Source organism: Vicia villosa, linkage group LG3 (genome assembly GCF_029867415.1).
Source record: "Vicia villosa cultivar HV-30 ecotype Madison, WI linkage group LG3, Vvil1.0, whole genome shotgun sequence".
In the NCBI taxonomy this organism is placed as follows: Eukaryota; Viridiplantae; Streptophyta; class Magnoliopsida; order Fabales; family Fabaceae; genus Vicia; species Vicia villosa.
Window position 1 is genome coordinate 88,779,756 of NC_081182.1, and position 15,586 is coordinate 88,795,341.

General features: G+C 31.3%; 1 protein-coding gene and 1 long non-coding RNA gene across 4 annotated transcripts; one reads left to right on the forward strand and one right to left on the reverse strand.

The window, feature by feature from the left end:
* Nucleotides 1-2,467: 2,467 nt before the first annotated feature.
* On the reverse strand, nucleotides 2,468-6,172 carry LOC131656299 (uncharacterized). The gene is made up of 4 exons (XR_009300054.1): nucleotides 5,760-6,172; nucleotides 5,600-5,669; nucleotides 3,488-3,617; nucleotides 2,468-2,800 (listed from the first exon to the last, which is right to left on the reverse strand). It is a non-coding gene; the product is annotated as an uncharacterized LOC131656299 (long non-coding RNA).
* A 5,086-nt stretch (nucleotides 6,173-11,258) lies between these two features.
* LOC131656300 (uncharacterized) lies at nucleotides 11,259-14,881 on the forward strand. Of its 3 annotated transcripts, XR_009300055.1 has the most exons (6): nucleotides 11,259-11,431; nucleotides 11,517-11,855; nucleotides 11,924-12,029; nucleotides 12,995-13,020; nucleotides 14,165-14,254; nucleotides 14,341-14,362. XR_009300055.1 is itself a non-coding variant. In XM_058926043.1 (5 exons), the coding sequence occupies exons 1-5, from the start codon at nucleotides 12,835-12,837 to the stop codon at nucleotides 14,625-14,627; spliced, it is 348 nt and encodes a 115-aa protein (XP_058782026.1). In that variant the 5' UTR covers nucleotides 12,444-12,834; the 3' UTR covers nucleotides 14,628-14,881. The 3 variants fall into 3 exon arrangements, 2 of the variants coding, with proteins under 2 accessions (XP_058782025.1, XP_058782026.1); XM_058926043.1 differs by lacking the exons at nucleotides 11,259-11,431; nucleotides 11,517-11,855; nucleotides 11,924-12,029 and adding exons at nucleotides 12,444-12,868; nucleotides 14,529-14,881 and having other exon boundaries at nucleotides 14,341-14,439; XM_058926042.1 differs by lacking the exons at nucleotides 12,995-13,020; nucleotides 14,165-14,254; nucleotides 14,341-14,362 and adding an exon at nucleotides 12,109-12,213.
* The last annotated feature ends 705 nt before the right edge of the window (nucleotides 14,882-15,586 follow it).

Sequence of the window (15,586 nt, forward strand, 5' to 3'; positions counted from 1 at the left end):
ACCCAGACACCTTAACATAAGAGAGGCCCTTCCCATTTTATAGAGCCTTCTTAACATTAGAATGTACTTCATTGAGCACTTGCAGATTTGTTTGGCCTTTAACTCGTCTAGTGGAAGTTCGCATGACTGTAGGTAATGTATTATATGCGTAATCCAACTTCCAATTAAGGTGATGTCGACAATATTTGCTTCCCACGTCTCTATGATAGGTAGACTATTATAGTGTGGTTGAACTATGTTTTCTTTGATCTGACAATCTTAGAAAACAGGTTTGCCCTGAAATTTGGTTCCCTGGGTACATGCATTATCTTTAAATTTTTGAAACGCTCAGACAAGTCATGTACCTTCTTAAAATATTTGATGAGTCATGGTTCTTTCGCTTTATACTCACCGGAGAATTACTTCGCCATCATCTGAGAGTCGCTCTTAGCCTTCATAGTCGACGTGCATGTTTCCTATCTGAAGGACATGCCGAAAATGAAAGCTTTGTCTCAACCTAATTGTTGTTGGCCTTAAATTCAAACTTTAATGACCGCTCGATCAATAGGCCATCTGGTCCTTCTAGCACTATCATAGGATCACTCCCTTTCACGTTAAAGGCTATGGCCACCGAAAGGATCCAGGAAAGGGAAACCCCCTTGCCAATCGATACACTGAACTCTTCTTGAAACTCCTCCAGTACACGTGGTTTGATTCTTCCAATGGGAATATACCTGATGTCATAATGAGACAACTCGACAACCTAAGATATCATTCTTCTAGCTACACATTACTACGGAAAGGACATTTAACCACAGTTGGATGAAGGATATTACCACGAGTGGAGTTGCCTGGTAAATTTAGTAGGGTGTGGTTGTAAGTACGCTTTTTACAACCACAGATTGGAACCCGTGGTAAAAACATAGTAGCACTTTACTTATCCCCGCGATTTCTTATGATAATCGTAGTAAAAGGTAGAGGTCAGAGGTTTGATCCCTAGGATAGGATTTTAGGCTTAGTGATTAATCCAGCCAACGAGATGCACGCCATATTTTGAATTACCTTTCCACAAAAAACTCCTAGCCACTTATCAATAAAACCACAAGTTGAGCGAGGTAGCCATACCACTTGTATATAATAATTTGGGATGAAGTTCAAGGAAGACCTAACTAGATTCAAATGACCATCCTTGTTTAACAATTTATATTACCGAGATGCTAACTTTTGACTAATTTTCTCCTCTAAAAACTCAAAGTTCTTGCATTGAAGACGATCATGCAACATAGGGAAACCTGAGTATTTCTCTAGAGTAAGAGTTTGATTGATACATGTGCTAGAGACAATAAAATCCATTTTATTCCTCTTAGTAGCTAAGAAAAACACCTTTGATTTAACATCATTCACTTTAAAGGTAGAAAACATGGCAAAACGATTCAAGATATCATAAATGATCCCTGCTTGGTAGTTATAAATCTCTACGAAAAGAAGAACATCATATGCAAAAAAATAAATGCAATAAAGGGAGTCTATTATGAGATAACCTGACAAGTTTCCAATGACCTTCATTAACCATCCGGGTGATATAAGTGTGATAGATGGTCTTTATACTTATATAATTTTAGAAATATTTTAATGTAAATATTGAAAAGTAATATAAGAATAATATAATTAAAAATTTTTATTTCAAAAAAATTAAAAATATTTATTTTTTAAAAAAACAATATAAGATAAATTTGAATGTAAAATTGCTCCTATGTAAACAAACATGTAGATAATTATTATACCAAATATCAAATTTTCTGAGGGCTAAGTGATATGATCCTAAATTTAAGTAAAAGATATGCGAAAAATTTTAGGTCTAATTAAGTAAAAGATATTCACAGAAATTTAGATTTTTTTTAAACTAAAAGATATGCGCAAAGATTGTTTTGTAACAAAATAAAATCAGTTATTATCTATTTATACCATACTCACGATTTCTCCACTAGGGTTTGAACCTTACTATCACTTCTCTGATTATAAGTTGGCATTATAATTGTGTAAACACACACTACAAGAAAATTGACTTTTCGTGACACTCATAATCTGTCACTAAAAGTCAAATATCCGTAGGTAGAAGTATGAAAAACTTTTAGTGACACCTCCTTTTGGTGTCAACTTTAAGGGGGTGTGGTGTGATGCTAAACTGGATGTCACTATAACTTTTAGCTACAGACAGTATAAAATGTTTGTCACTATATCTTATTTTAGTTTAATATGTAGCAAAAGTTATACCTACGACTTTGTGGGTGTCACTAAAGCTTATATAAATATAATTTTAATATTTTTAAATACAATGAATTCTAAATTTTATTTTTTAATATTATTATTATTAAAATAAAATTATTCATTAAAAATACTTTACAATATATTTTCAACTATGACAAAACTAAATAACTTAATCTAAACATTTATGTAAATTTTTATTAAATTCAAACATTAAGTTTCATGTCATATTATGTAAATTAGAAATAGTTACAAAAAAAAATATTATATACTTAAAATTTTACAATCGAACTTTTCATGTTCTTATTTTTTTAGATTCTTACAATCTAGACCTAGCAATTTCTATCATAGTCTCACTAAGCAATTCACCATAACCAACAATTCTTGAAGTATGTCTCCAAAGCTCACTCAAAAATAGTATTCCTTGTTGAAACCGAATGGACACCTAAATGTTGAGGCACGAGACTCTTGGCACTGTCAAAAATCTGAGGCTAAGGCTCCCTCTTAAAGTCAACTACTCCCCTACAAATCGCCAAAGCAACCTCTTGTTCAGTCTCTGAAATCAAAAACCAATCCAAAAATCTTAGCACACACAAATCAATTATATTATGTTTAACCATTATATAGCTTAAAAAAATACACAAACAAGAGTATTAACATTTAAATTATTAAACATATGTCCTCATTCAAATTATTTAAACAATACTGATAGTTTCTACTAAAGCAGTGACTCATAATTTCTAAAGCAATGAAATATTAAACACACTTTATGAAAAAATAAACACAATAAACAGAAGTCGTGCAAAGCCACTTAAATCTAAGGCAAAGCAGAATCTTTGAAAGCAAAACAAAGCAAAACAGAGCTATTTTGGATAGTTTTATAACTTGCAAGAAGCAAGTAAAACAGAGCCATTATGTAATTTTGGTCTAAAGTTTTTTAAATGATTTCTTTTGAAATTGAAAGGAAAATATGATTTCAAAATGAAATTAACTCCAAACTTTGTTTTAACTATAAATCTCTAATGGATTTCAAAATGAAATTAGCTCCACACTATATTTTAACTCTAAATTCCTAATGGATATCAAAATAAAATTAACTCACAAATGAACTTAACTCTCACAACACATGATAATGTATTTTAATTTATAAATTGTAATAGATTATAACTGGTAGGAAAAAGTGCAGAGCAAAGCAATTGTCATTCATTTAGAAATTAAGAGATAGAATTACACAATCACACACCGTTTGATTGAAATTTGTTTGACAGTGAGGGGGGAAAACAACCACGCCACCGTCGAAACCATGAACAACGTCGTCCTCATCACCGAAGCCGTTGTTGAAGTTGTGAACAAAAACATCGCCACTGTCGAAGCTGTAAAAAACGCCATCACCGTCACCGCGTTAGAACTTAAAATCGTGTATATACAAGAAGGACGAATATTTTGATGTGTGTTATTGTGTTGTGGCTTAGAGAATGAAAGACAAAGAAAGGATTTCAGAGAGTGAATGACAAAGAGTTGGCTTGAAGAGAGTTGTATTTTTTTGACTTATGCTATGCCAACCCATGTTGTTTTAGTTAATGACAAAAATTTAAAAAGTGAGGGGTGCAGCAGCTCCTACCCGCCCCCACCTAGATCCGCCAATGATTGAGTGTCATTTTAAACTCAAATTAATCAAGGTCCTAAACAACAATAAAATAATAACCAATAGCTCACAGTTCCAAGGAGCATACACAGACTGACAAGAACTTACAGCAGAACAATCAAAGTCCTCTAAATTCTAATGGTAAAGTATCACAAGTTACATTTATCTCACAGTTTTACTGAGCAAACTAAACAGAATTCTTTCACTTCTAAGGAACGGGCTACACCCACAAATGGAGGAAAACGTGGATCAAAGGATTCCAGACATAATAGAACCAACGGTTGCAAACAGTCAAGAGCGGATCATAGGTTAACATTAATTAATAAAGAGATAATAGTAAGTAATATTTTCAACTAGCACAACTATGTGGTATCAAGCCCAAGGCCAAATTTCAATGTCTATATATTTCAATCCTTCCATTGCCCTTAATAGTACAGCCATTCAACATAACAGACCCCTCTCCCTTTTGCTTTCCATTAGTACCACACAGAAAGGCACAATTTCGTAAAATAGTTGGGCACAAGACATGTATCACACATCCAAATAATAATAATTTTGCACATGTTAATTTTGCTTCAAAATCGAGTTTACAATCCCGGTTAACCGACCATTCTGAACATTCAATTATGGGTCTCCGTTACATGACAATATTATTACGCTATCGGTGGAGAACTCGGGTTTAGCTAGGCAAGGTAGTATAGAAGAAAGGCAAGGTTCAGGGGTGAACAGTAGGATTAGAGAGGTGATTAAAACAAGCAATAATATACAAGAATGTATTGACTCAAGACAAAGTAGTTTGGTAAATTTTGGCAACAAATCCAAGGAACACAATAAGCAACAAATAGTTTAAAACAAACTTATTGGCAGCAAACAAAAACAACAGACACCTCTCAGTTATGAGGAGCTTAACCAGGTACATGTGAACAAGGAGTAGAAGAATCAAGTTGAACTAAACCAAATGGAGCTAATCTCAATACACTCTAATGAGACAATTCAACACTCTCGCAGTTTTAAGGTGCATAACCAAAACAAACAAATTTCGCTACATTCTCAGCATCGTGTTCCCAATATATGTATCTCTAAGGAGCACAATAATTACAAACTCTCCACAAACAAACTGATTCAAGCAAAATTATAAACATATACAAAGCAATGAAATATGTATATATTGAGATTGCCATAAGAAATGCCTTGTTTATTGGACCTATAGAAAGCTAAACACTTCATTTACTAGACTTGTTGTAATAGAAACCTAAGCACTTTATTTATTGGACCTATAGATTCATGAATGATTAGGTTATGGACTTATATAAATGAAGTAGCTGAGCACTAATTGTCGGGGAAAATAGTTAAAATGTCAAATAGCATACAAGTTATTCAAAACATAAGACCCTCCTTCCAAGATATGACAAACTATAAACAAGTACCTCAATCCTATGATAGAAAAGTCAAACAAAATGCACCAGAATCAACAAGGTTTTATGATGGATACATACTGAAGCAAACAATAGCTTCAACATTAAAGTTATTACTTTCAAGTCTTCAAATAGATCGAGATCATATTGAACATTGTTTAGGTCAAATACATAGTGTATGATGAAATTTTTTGACACAAATGAACATAAAAAGATTAACACATGAAAATATAGTATTCATATATTCAAAACTGAAAGAAGAAGCAAAATAAATACAGAAGTAACTGATAACAACCTTGGTATTTATGAGCGAAAGTATCCCAAATACTAGGTCCTTTTCCATCTTCAAATGATGCACTTTTATACTGCAAAAAAATTCAAATTACACAAAATTAAATACCTAATAATGCTAATTGAAAGTGATAACAACAAAATTGAAGGATGATTGTTGATACCTGAAATGCAGAAGAGGCTGAAGTAAACAGAAAGATGAAACTATGTTCTAGGGTTTGGAGTTGGGGCTTGAAACTATGTCCTCATAAATTGAAGGAGGACGAAGGAACATAGATCCATCAGACACAAAGAGTCTATGAGGGATCGATTGGAGATTGAGGGGACTGGTGATTTCAATTGGAGAATGAGGAAGGCAATATCGAATGAAGGACGAAGGAACTAGGACAATCGGAGTAGGAAGACAACGAGGTAGATCGGAGAAAGACGGTGGCGATCGCAGATGGTGATGATCGGAGACGGTGGCGGACAAGTCGGTCGGAGACTGAGAACGAGATGAATACGGTGAGGTTAAGAGTGAAGACCAAACAGTAGATAGAGAAAATATATTTTTTTATATGAAATTATTCAATTTTATTCATAATAATTGTTTCAATAAAATATATTTATGTCTAGCCTTAGGTAGTACTTGTTAAATAAATAAAAAATAGATAAGATATAGTATATATAACTATGATTATGTACTTGTTAAATAAATAAATAATATATAAGTAATATGTCTTTTAAATTAGCTACAAAATTCTTTGTAGTAAAAATATGGTAGTTGATCCTACATTTCTTGTAGTGTTTGTCTAGTATGACAATAGTGACATACAACTGTAAGTAAAAACAGTATTTAGTGACAAATATTAAGGCATCACTATAGATGGGTGTCACAATAGGGCAATTTTTTTGTAGTGACAATGGCATACCCAATGCATAAAGATGGATATGATTACGAGTATGATGGAGATTCATCTGATGAGGAACAAAAGAATGATGAGAAAGAGGTAAATCATAACAATAGTGAGAAGAAGAAGAAGAATTTGAAGGACAAAAAGCAGCCAGAGAAAAGCTGTGAAGATGGATATGAAAAAGGGTATGCAGAAGGATATGAGCAAGGCTTGAAAGATGGTGTTTTCAGTGGTATACACTTCATTCATGATTCTAGTAGTGATCAAGACAGTGAGACTGAATCTATGGACAATTATTCGTATCACTACCAAGATGATGAATCTAATAGTGACTATAGTAGTGATTTTTCTTTTGATTCTGAGTCTAGTTTGGGTGATAGTAGTGATTTTGATTCTGATTCTGATGATAATCTTAGCATTGACAGTGATGTGTTAAGCTACATTGATGATCAATATGAAGCTGATTGCAGTAGCTGCAGCAGTGACAGTAATTAAGGCTTTTATGCATCAAGTTGAAGAAAAGAAATTAAGTTTTAGTTTACATATTGGAAAAACAGTATTCTATAATAATGAATAAACCTTTAATTATTAGTTTATTGAAACTCAATTTATATTTTTATTTCTTAATTTTAATTTGATCAATTCAGATTGTTAGGCTATATTAGAATCTACTACTAAATTCAAACCTAAAAGAAGTATCCTAGTGTTTTTACTCTATTTGGGTGATGATTTAGTTCCAAAGAAAACAATCAATTATAACCATATTAAACTATATCATGTAAAATTTCTGATTTATATTTTATCTTAAAACTAGTGGGAAACCCGTGCGTCCGCACGGGTTCTGGTGTGGGTTGGGCCGTGTTTATCAGATACATATATTATTAAATAAAAAATTAAAAAATATATATGAAATTGAAACGTAGAAGTTATATTGTTTAAACAAAACTATTAAATTGATAAAAAAAGAAGATATCAAAATTAGAAAATATCAAAATATTATTGAAAAGAAAAGAAGAAAAAATGGACTGCAACATAATTTATTAAATACAACTTTGTAAATAACAATTGTGAAAATTAGATAAAATTGCCTAACTAAAATAATTTATTATATTTGTAAGAGATAATAAATTGGTTTCAACATTTTCTTCTGTATATAAATTGGATTCATACATTATTTTAAATATTTTTTTTTGTTGTTAATCTCAATAAAGAGATAGTGGAAGGCTTAATAGGAAAAATTAAAGTATAAACATTTATTCATGAAAAAGAAGTTGACCGAGTGTTGGGCAAAATTTGCATTAAATTTCCAGATTTGACAAATTAAACAATGATAAGACTTAATGTATTTTGTGGGATCTAAACCAAGAATAGATAGATAGCATGCTTGGCTAGTAAATAGAAAAACCATGTGTGACAGGGTAAAGTCTAGATGTATTTTGTTTCTCAATACGATTGTATAACCTTGTTTAATTAGTGTAATTTGTATAGGTTTAATGAGTCTTAATATTTTGGATCAGCCTTACATGTTAATGAATGAGTAACAATCTATATCAGACATAAAAATTTGAACACCTTTGGCCTAAATTGAACTGTAATAGTAGTAGAAAATTGAAAGACAATATAGAAACTTGTGAATTATATGAAAATATAGAAATTATTAGTTTGATATTGCTAGGATTTAATCTAAGGCTATTCATTCTTCAAATATTGAAGCATCCTAAAAGTGTCAATACACGTTCAGTAATCATCACATTCACATTTAAAAACAATAATAATAGTCCATACAATTTTACAAACTTCGTAAAAATCCATCTTATTGATTCGGGGTACTGTGGAAAATAATATAATTAAGTTTATCTATCATGTACAATTCTGAACATGCCAAATGAATTATATGAATAAAACAGCTCCCACCCAATATACCCATACATCAGTAATCAGAAAAACACCCCACACACACCTATCTATCACACATTGATATACCATTATGCAATCTCATAACCCAAACAAACTAACAGACCCAAAAAAATATAAACAAGCGAAATTTATATTCATTGAGACGTCATGAAAGTAAAATATGTTTCAATGTTAAAACAAATCTTGTAGCCTTAATTATTTTAATTAAAAATAAAAGTTGATATATTTAAAAGATTATAATTATAATTATATTTAGTTTTATAAAATCATAAGTTGTTAATCGCAAAAGTCAACCACACGAAATATTCACTACAAAAAAAAAGCCTTCTTGTGACACTCATTTTTAGTGACACCTTAATATTTGTCACTAAATGTTACTTTTACCTACACTTAATATTTGTCACTAAATGTTACTTTTACCTACACTTAATATTTGTCACTAAATGTTACTTTTACCTACAGTAGTATTTGTCCGTCACATTTTCCCATTTAATAAAATAGGATATGACTCAACAAATTAATTAACAAATATTTTATTAAAAAAATTAATATTTTCAAAAAATAAAAAATAATATTTTTTGATATATTTTAAACAAAATATTAATCTTAAAAAAAAACTTTATGACTCAAAAAATAAATATATTATACTTTAATAATATTATTTTTTAATTTTATTACCTATCAAATTTGTATATCATAAACTTACTAAAAAATCATTTTCAAAAATAAAAAAAATTTGAGAAAAGTTTTTGTGTTTTTTTGGATTCTCTCGTTCTCACAATTCTATTTTCATTTCAACGTAAACCAGCCGCCGCAGCTCTCGTTTGCCGGAAAGATTCATCAATCAAATCGACTGGAATCAACCAGCCGCCGCAGCTCCGGCCACCGCCATTCATTCTTCTTCAGGTTTCTTCTTCGTCGACTTTTCCTTTACACCACTAGATCTGAGTGACGTAGATTAGGTTTGATTTCGTTTTTGTTTTGTCAGATCCAGTATATTATCTTAGAAAATCGCCGGAAACTACTATAGTATAGTCGCGCCTCCAACGTCGCCGAATCTCGACCGTTCGATTCACATCACACCATCGTTCTCCTCCGCTTGCGCCACCGGAGGTAACCTTTTCTTTCATTCTTCCTTGTTTATTCCTTTGTTGCTTTTGATTTTGTATATGTTATAAAGGTTTGCAGTGATTGGCTTTTATGTTTTACACTCAATCTGAACTAGTTTCTAGGGTTAGACACACTCTGTTTCTCACTAATTTGAACTAGTTTTTAGGCTTACACACTCTGTCTTTCACTAATTTGATTTTGTATATGTTAGATAAAACCATGTGAAATGGCTAGAAGAATGTAATCTTCATTCTGCAGTTTATATAAAACTTAGTTATATGTATTTGGAGAACTATTATGTTGTATTAACAAATTGTAGAAATATATTACTGATATAGAAAATAATAGCATGCATTGTAATAATAGTCTAGAAACTGATTTAGTTCTTACTCTTTAAGTAATTATAATTATGGTTTGTTATTTTGAAAATATAAAAACATTTTTGAAATTGGTCTGCATTATGAAATTTGTATGAATACAAATACAATCGTAACATCCTTAGATTTAGTAATATATGGGAGTTGGCTTTCGTGCTCAATTTCTTGAATGTGAGCTTCAACGGCGTGATCTTTTGAATTTGGATTGTGTTTTTATTGTGTGTTTGTTTTGAAAAGGTTGTTTTTTTTAGGTTGTGCTTTGTTGTTGTTGCAGTTGTTTAGGCCTTTGTTGAATATCTCACTTGAATTCTCTGCTGAAGAGTTTGAGACTACTCTTCTCAATCCCAATGACACTTTGTTTTACATTCACATGCCTTTGCTAAAGGTTAGTGCTTTTTCTATGAATGTTGCTTCTTTGCTTTTTCTATAAATTTAGTTTGTGTATTACTTATGTTAATGTTCTATCACGGTGCTTATTTGCTTTCTTTTTGTTGAATTTTGCTAGTTTGCAATGTTTGTGCTTTCGAAATTTCATCCCATTAAATTGCAAGTTCTAGTTTCTTAAGATGGTTAAGTTGTATACTTGACCATATCAGAAATTTCAGAGCTGTGAAGTCGGTTTTTTTATATGCTCATTGATTGGATATTGGCAAGTTGATAACACACATTTTACATTGCTTATTATTGTTCCAAGCATAAATGCAGCCATGTGTTAATATTTTACATTGCTTATTATGTGTTCCAAGCAATTTGCCACTTTTGTTTAATAGTATTTGTTCTGAAATTTCTGTATTTGTTCGGAGGTTTCTTCTCTTTTTAATCATCATTTTGTTTGGAGCAACTGTTATTTGTTCATAAGAGATGAGCTTTCCTTCTTGGTTTTAGTCAGTCTCATAGAGAGTTTATTAACGCATTGATAGCTTCTTGGTAATTAGCAACATTGGAAACTGTAGACATTGACATCCATATCATACTAGTTTCAATTAAGCTGCATTGGTTCAATTAAATTAGTGGTTAATTTAAGCATCTTGAGATTGAAGATCATATAAAATAATGTTGTTGGAGTTGAAAATATACTAATATACCAATATTATACTCTAAAAGTAGTATAGTTTTAAAATGATCATGTTACTATTACTGTTTATAGTACTAATAATATAGTTTTGTGGGTCAGATTAGGATGATACTCTAATCTTTGCCTGTTTAATGTAATCTTATGTAAAGTTTAGTTAATGTTTGCTTCAATATGGATTCAATCTTAGAATGATTTGTCTAATAATTGAGATATATTTAGAAAAGTTGAAAAATTGATATTAGATGATTGTAAAATAATTCAGGGACATTTAGTTCATTTAGTAAAGTGCTTAGTGAGCATAATTTGGAGCACTTGGAAAAACGAATAGCAAAAACGTTGTGCCAATTAGAAAAGATTTTCCCTCCATCTTTCTTCACTATAATGGTGCATTTGGTAATCCATTTGGCATATGAGGCAAAAATTGGTGGACCAGTTCATTATCGATGGATGTATCCAATTGAAAGGTACACATTTTTTTAGTTATTTAATATCATTATATTATAAATAAAAACAACATTTTCTTATTTTATTCCAAAAATCTTTTTGCAGGTTCCTTTTTACTCTAAAGTCATTTGTTCGTAATCGAGCTCGCCCTGAAGGGTCTATTGCAGAGGGTTATTTAGCTAATGAATGTTTGATATTTTGTTCACGATATCTCTCTACGGTGGAAACACGATTTACTCGACCTTGTCGAAATGATGATTCCTCCTTTGTAGAAAATGCAAATGTGTTTAATCCTAGAGGTAGACCTTTGGAGAGAAAAAACCATGTTGGGTTTACAGTGAAGAAAAGGAAAAGAGTTTCTCGAGTTTCTCTTGATAAAAAAACATTGCTACAAGCACATAGATATGTGCTTTTCAACAACACTAATGTTGACCCCTTTCAAAGGTAAAAATGTTTAGTTTGATATTCTTTTTGAAGTTTAATGTCTCTAATTTTGTATTTGTATTTCCTAGAGAACACATTGACTTTATCAAGAGACGTAATCAAAATCGTCGGCTATCACCATATGAAATTGACAAAATTCATAGTCGAACATTTCCTGATTGGTTTTGCGAAAGAGTAAGTTTTCCAAAGGTTTTTCAATTATCAATATTTTATTATTTTTCGTGATCATTTAAAATGTAATTGTGTTAGGTAGCACGATTAGAAGAACAAGGAAGTGTTATAGTTACAGATGAAATCAGATGGTTAGCACGGGGGCCATTAGAAAAAGTGAGAAACTATAGTGGCTATATTGTTAATGGAGTTAGATTTCAAACAAAGAAGAGGGAAAGGTGTTTAAAGACTCAAAATAGTGGAATTTGTGTTACTGTTAAGACCAAAAGTTATGCTAGTACACGAGACAAACGCCCTAAGGAAGGAGAAATAAACTACTATGGTGCATTGATAGATATAATTCAGTTGGATTATGCAGGAAAGTATAAAGTTGTAATTTTCAAGTGTGATTGGGTTGACATAAATAAGGGGTGCAATATTGATGATTTGGGTTTGACATTAGTAAATTTTAATTACTTGCAACATACAGGAAATGAAATATGTGATGACCCGTTTATTTTTGCTTCTCAAGCCAAGAAAGTATTCTATGTGGAGAATAAAAGACTAAATGACTGGTTTGTCGTTGTGCATGCTAAAGTTAGAGATGTATATGATATGGGTGATGCTCAATCCAATGACATAGATAAAAGTAATGAACAAGTATTGGAAGAGATAAATGATGATGATTTGATTAGACCAGAAACTGATGATAGTGATGATATCATTGAAGTTATAATTAATATAGAGGACATTCCCCAAAATGATGATGAGAATGAAGATACAGAGGATGAGAGTGAAGAAGACCTCTCATATTAATTTGTAAATTAAAATGGGAGAAACCATCTTTGATATTGGGAGGAAAGGTATAAGCTTAAGTCTTTGATACGTCTTCATGTTATATTTATGTTTAATTCCTTAGTGATTTTGCAAGTTTGAAATATGCTGGTTTGAAATATGATAGCTTAACTTCAAATATATTGTTATTTCAGGAACTCCGATAAAGGTGGCTTCTAAGGTATGTTTGCATGTTTGTTCTTTTGAATATGCAATTTGCCACTTTTGTTTAATAGTATTTGTTCTGAAATTTCTGTATTTGTTCGGAGGTTTCTTCTTTGATTTATGTTTGTGTTCGCGTTATTTGATTTATGTTATGACTAAGAAGCATGCATGAATGGTATTTAATTTACATCTTGGTTGCATGTTAGAAGCTAAAGTATAATATCTTGGTTGCAGAAAATCTTATATTTGGCTCTGTCAATATATTAAATTGATCATGTATGGAATTGATTGGAGACATTTAAATTATTGAAATGGTTTTCCAAATGTACAAGTAGCAAGAGAATTAAAGAAAAATTGGTAAGCCAAATAATAGAGACAAATGTACAAGAAATAGAATACCAAAAAACTATAAATGGACAGAAAATTAAGTTTGTGGATGATAGATGATAATGAAGAAAACATCACTACATGGTAAAGCATCAAATCTACAAATAGAGCTTGTGAGATAAAAACCCCAAAAAGACTGCCTCTTTTAACTCTTTGGTTCATCTTAACCTGTTTCTTCTGCTAGCTGCATGGCTGTATAAATTTGAATGTAGTATGTGATTGTTTTGTGCCCTTTGCATGATGATGACACTGTAGGGTGTGTGAACTCTTTGGAATTGTTATGTTAATGTTTTGTCATTCTAAATGTTTTCACAATATGTACTAAGAGTATGATTGAATGTTCCGAAAGATTTTGAAGTTATGAAATTGCTACATAGCTTTCTTGGTTGAAGCTGAACTGATCTAAGAGTAAATTCGATGTAAGCTAATTGCTGTTCATTTATTTGTTCATTGAATATGATGTAAGAGTATTATTGTGTTTGAATATACATACATATATAGTGGGTACAACATTGGCTATATAAGCTTCCATTATCAAGTTGGCTTTCAAATTCCTAACATTGATGTTAGCTCCTCTCTCGCTCTTTCCTTGTTTATGTACAAATGTTCATTTGATAATGTTTTTCGCATCTTTTTGTTATTATACATCTGGCTTAAATAATGAAAATATCTGTTGAAGAAGTTGTGAATGCTACATATATGTCGACTTTTCTTCACTTTTGCTCGTCATTTTGTCTACGCGTGTTCCCTAATATAACTGATGTGATGAACAGACGAAACTTTTGATTACTGGGGCTATTGCTCTGAAGGGCCTTGGAGGGGTTCTATTCATCTTTGGAAGCTCTTTCGGAGCTTTGCTACTGGTTTGTACCCAGTTTCTCTATTGGATTCCATATTCATCTCACATGCTCGGTTTCTTAAGCTATGTTTTTTTGTTTTGTTTCTGTAGCTTCTGCATCAGTTGATTGCTACTCCAATTCGTTATGATTTTTACAATTTCGATAACGAGGACAAAGAATTCACTCAGCTTTTCATCAAATTTACACAGGTCAGAGCAATGACTTGTTTTTTAATTTGAAGTTTAGTTTCATGTCTATGCCCAAATTCAAACTGTTGATTCAATTTCAATCCTTGCAGAACCTGGCTGTTTTTGGAGCTCTGTTGTTTTTCATTGGGATGAAAAACTCCATTCCTAGAAGGCAACCAAAGAAGGCTCCGAAAACAAAAACCTATTAGATGCAGCATTGGAGGACGCTTCTTCAAAGAAATTTCTTGGATTGTTTCCTGGTTCTTCATTGTGTATCGGTTATTCAGTTAGCCAGGTTTCAACTTGGTATACTCTGATTCAGAATTAGTTTTTGTCTGAGTTTTGTAATTTTGTTTTCACTCTTAAACTTCTCAGAGTCGATTTCATTATATTCTAGTAATCATGATGTAAGGATCTCAATGTCTTTGGCATTAATAAATGTAGTTGAAATTCTTTGTTACTATATTGAAATATTTGAATTTAATTGAAATTGATATAATAGTTTAATTTTAATATTAAGTTAATTTGTCATATTTAAATTGAAATAATAGAAAATGTATTGTAAAATTTTTTACCGAATAATTGAATTTTAATATTATATTCTTCAATTATAAAAAAAAATTAATTTATAATTTTATTATATTTTGGTAAATTATAAAAATATTATTTAATAGAGTTCTAGTGACACCTATTAAAACTAAAACTGTAGGTAAAAAGAGAAATATTTGTAACAGTAACCTATGATATAGTGACATTTAGGTAAATATTTGCCCGTAGCTAAAAGCTATAGTGACACTTATTATACCGTAGCATTACACCCCCTTATAATTGACGCTAAGGGTGGGCGTCACTCAATGTCTGCAAGCTTTTTACCTACGGATTATTGACTTTTAGTGACACTTTTTGAGTGTCACAAAAAGTCAGTTTTCTTGTAGTGTATTGTAAGATTTAGCACAACCGACTTCCCATTGATCAACTCAGAGTCACACACACAATATTTTCTATGCGGCAAAGTGTCTACCATATTCTTTCTTTACAAACACAAAAAATTTAAAACATTTTTATAAGCTCAATTTCATTAGTCTGGAATTGCACTTAAAAGAATTTATAGAAAGGCATTCAACATTTTCATACACTATGGGCCAAAATGATCGACGATATCGAGCTA

Excerpts from the sequence above, each read along its gene's own strand:
- LOC131656300 (XM_058926042.1), top strand. The coding sequence starts at position 11,349 with ATGGTGCATTTGGTAATCCATTTGGCATATGAGGCAAAAATTGGTGGA. Across the intron at positions 11,432-11,516 it reads TGGATGTATCCAATTGAAAG|GTTCCTTTTTACTCTAAAGT; the intron begins GTACACATTTTT and ends ATCTTTTTGCAG. Across the intron at positions 11,856-11,923 it reads AATGTTGACCCCTTTCAAAG|AGAACACATTGACTTTATCA; the intron begins GTAAAAATGTTT and ends TGTATTTCCTAG.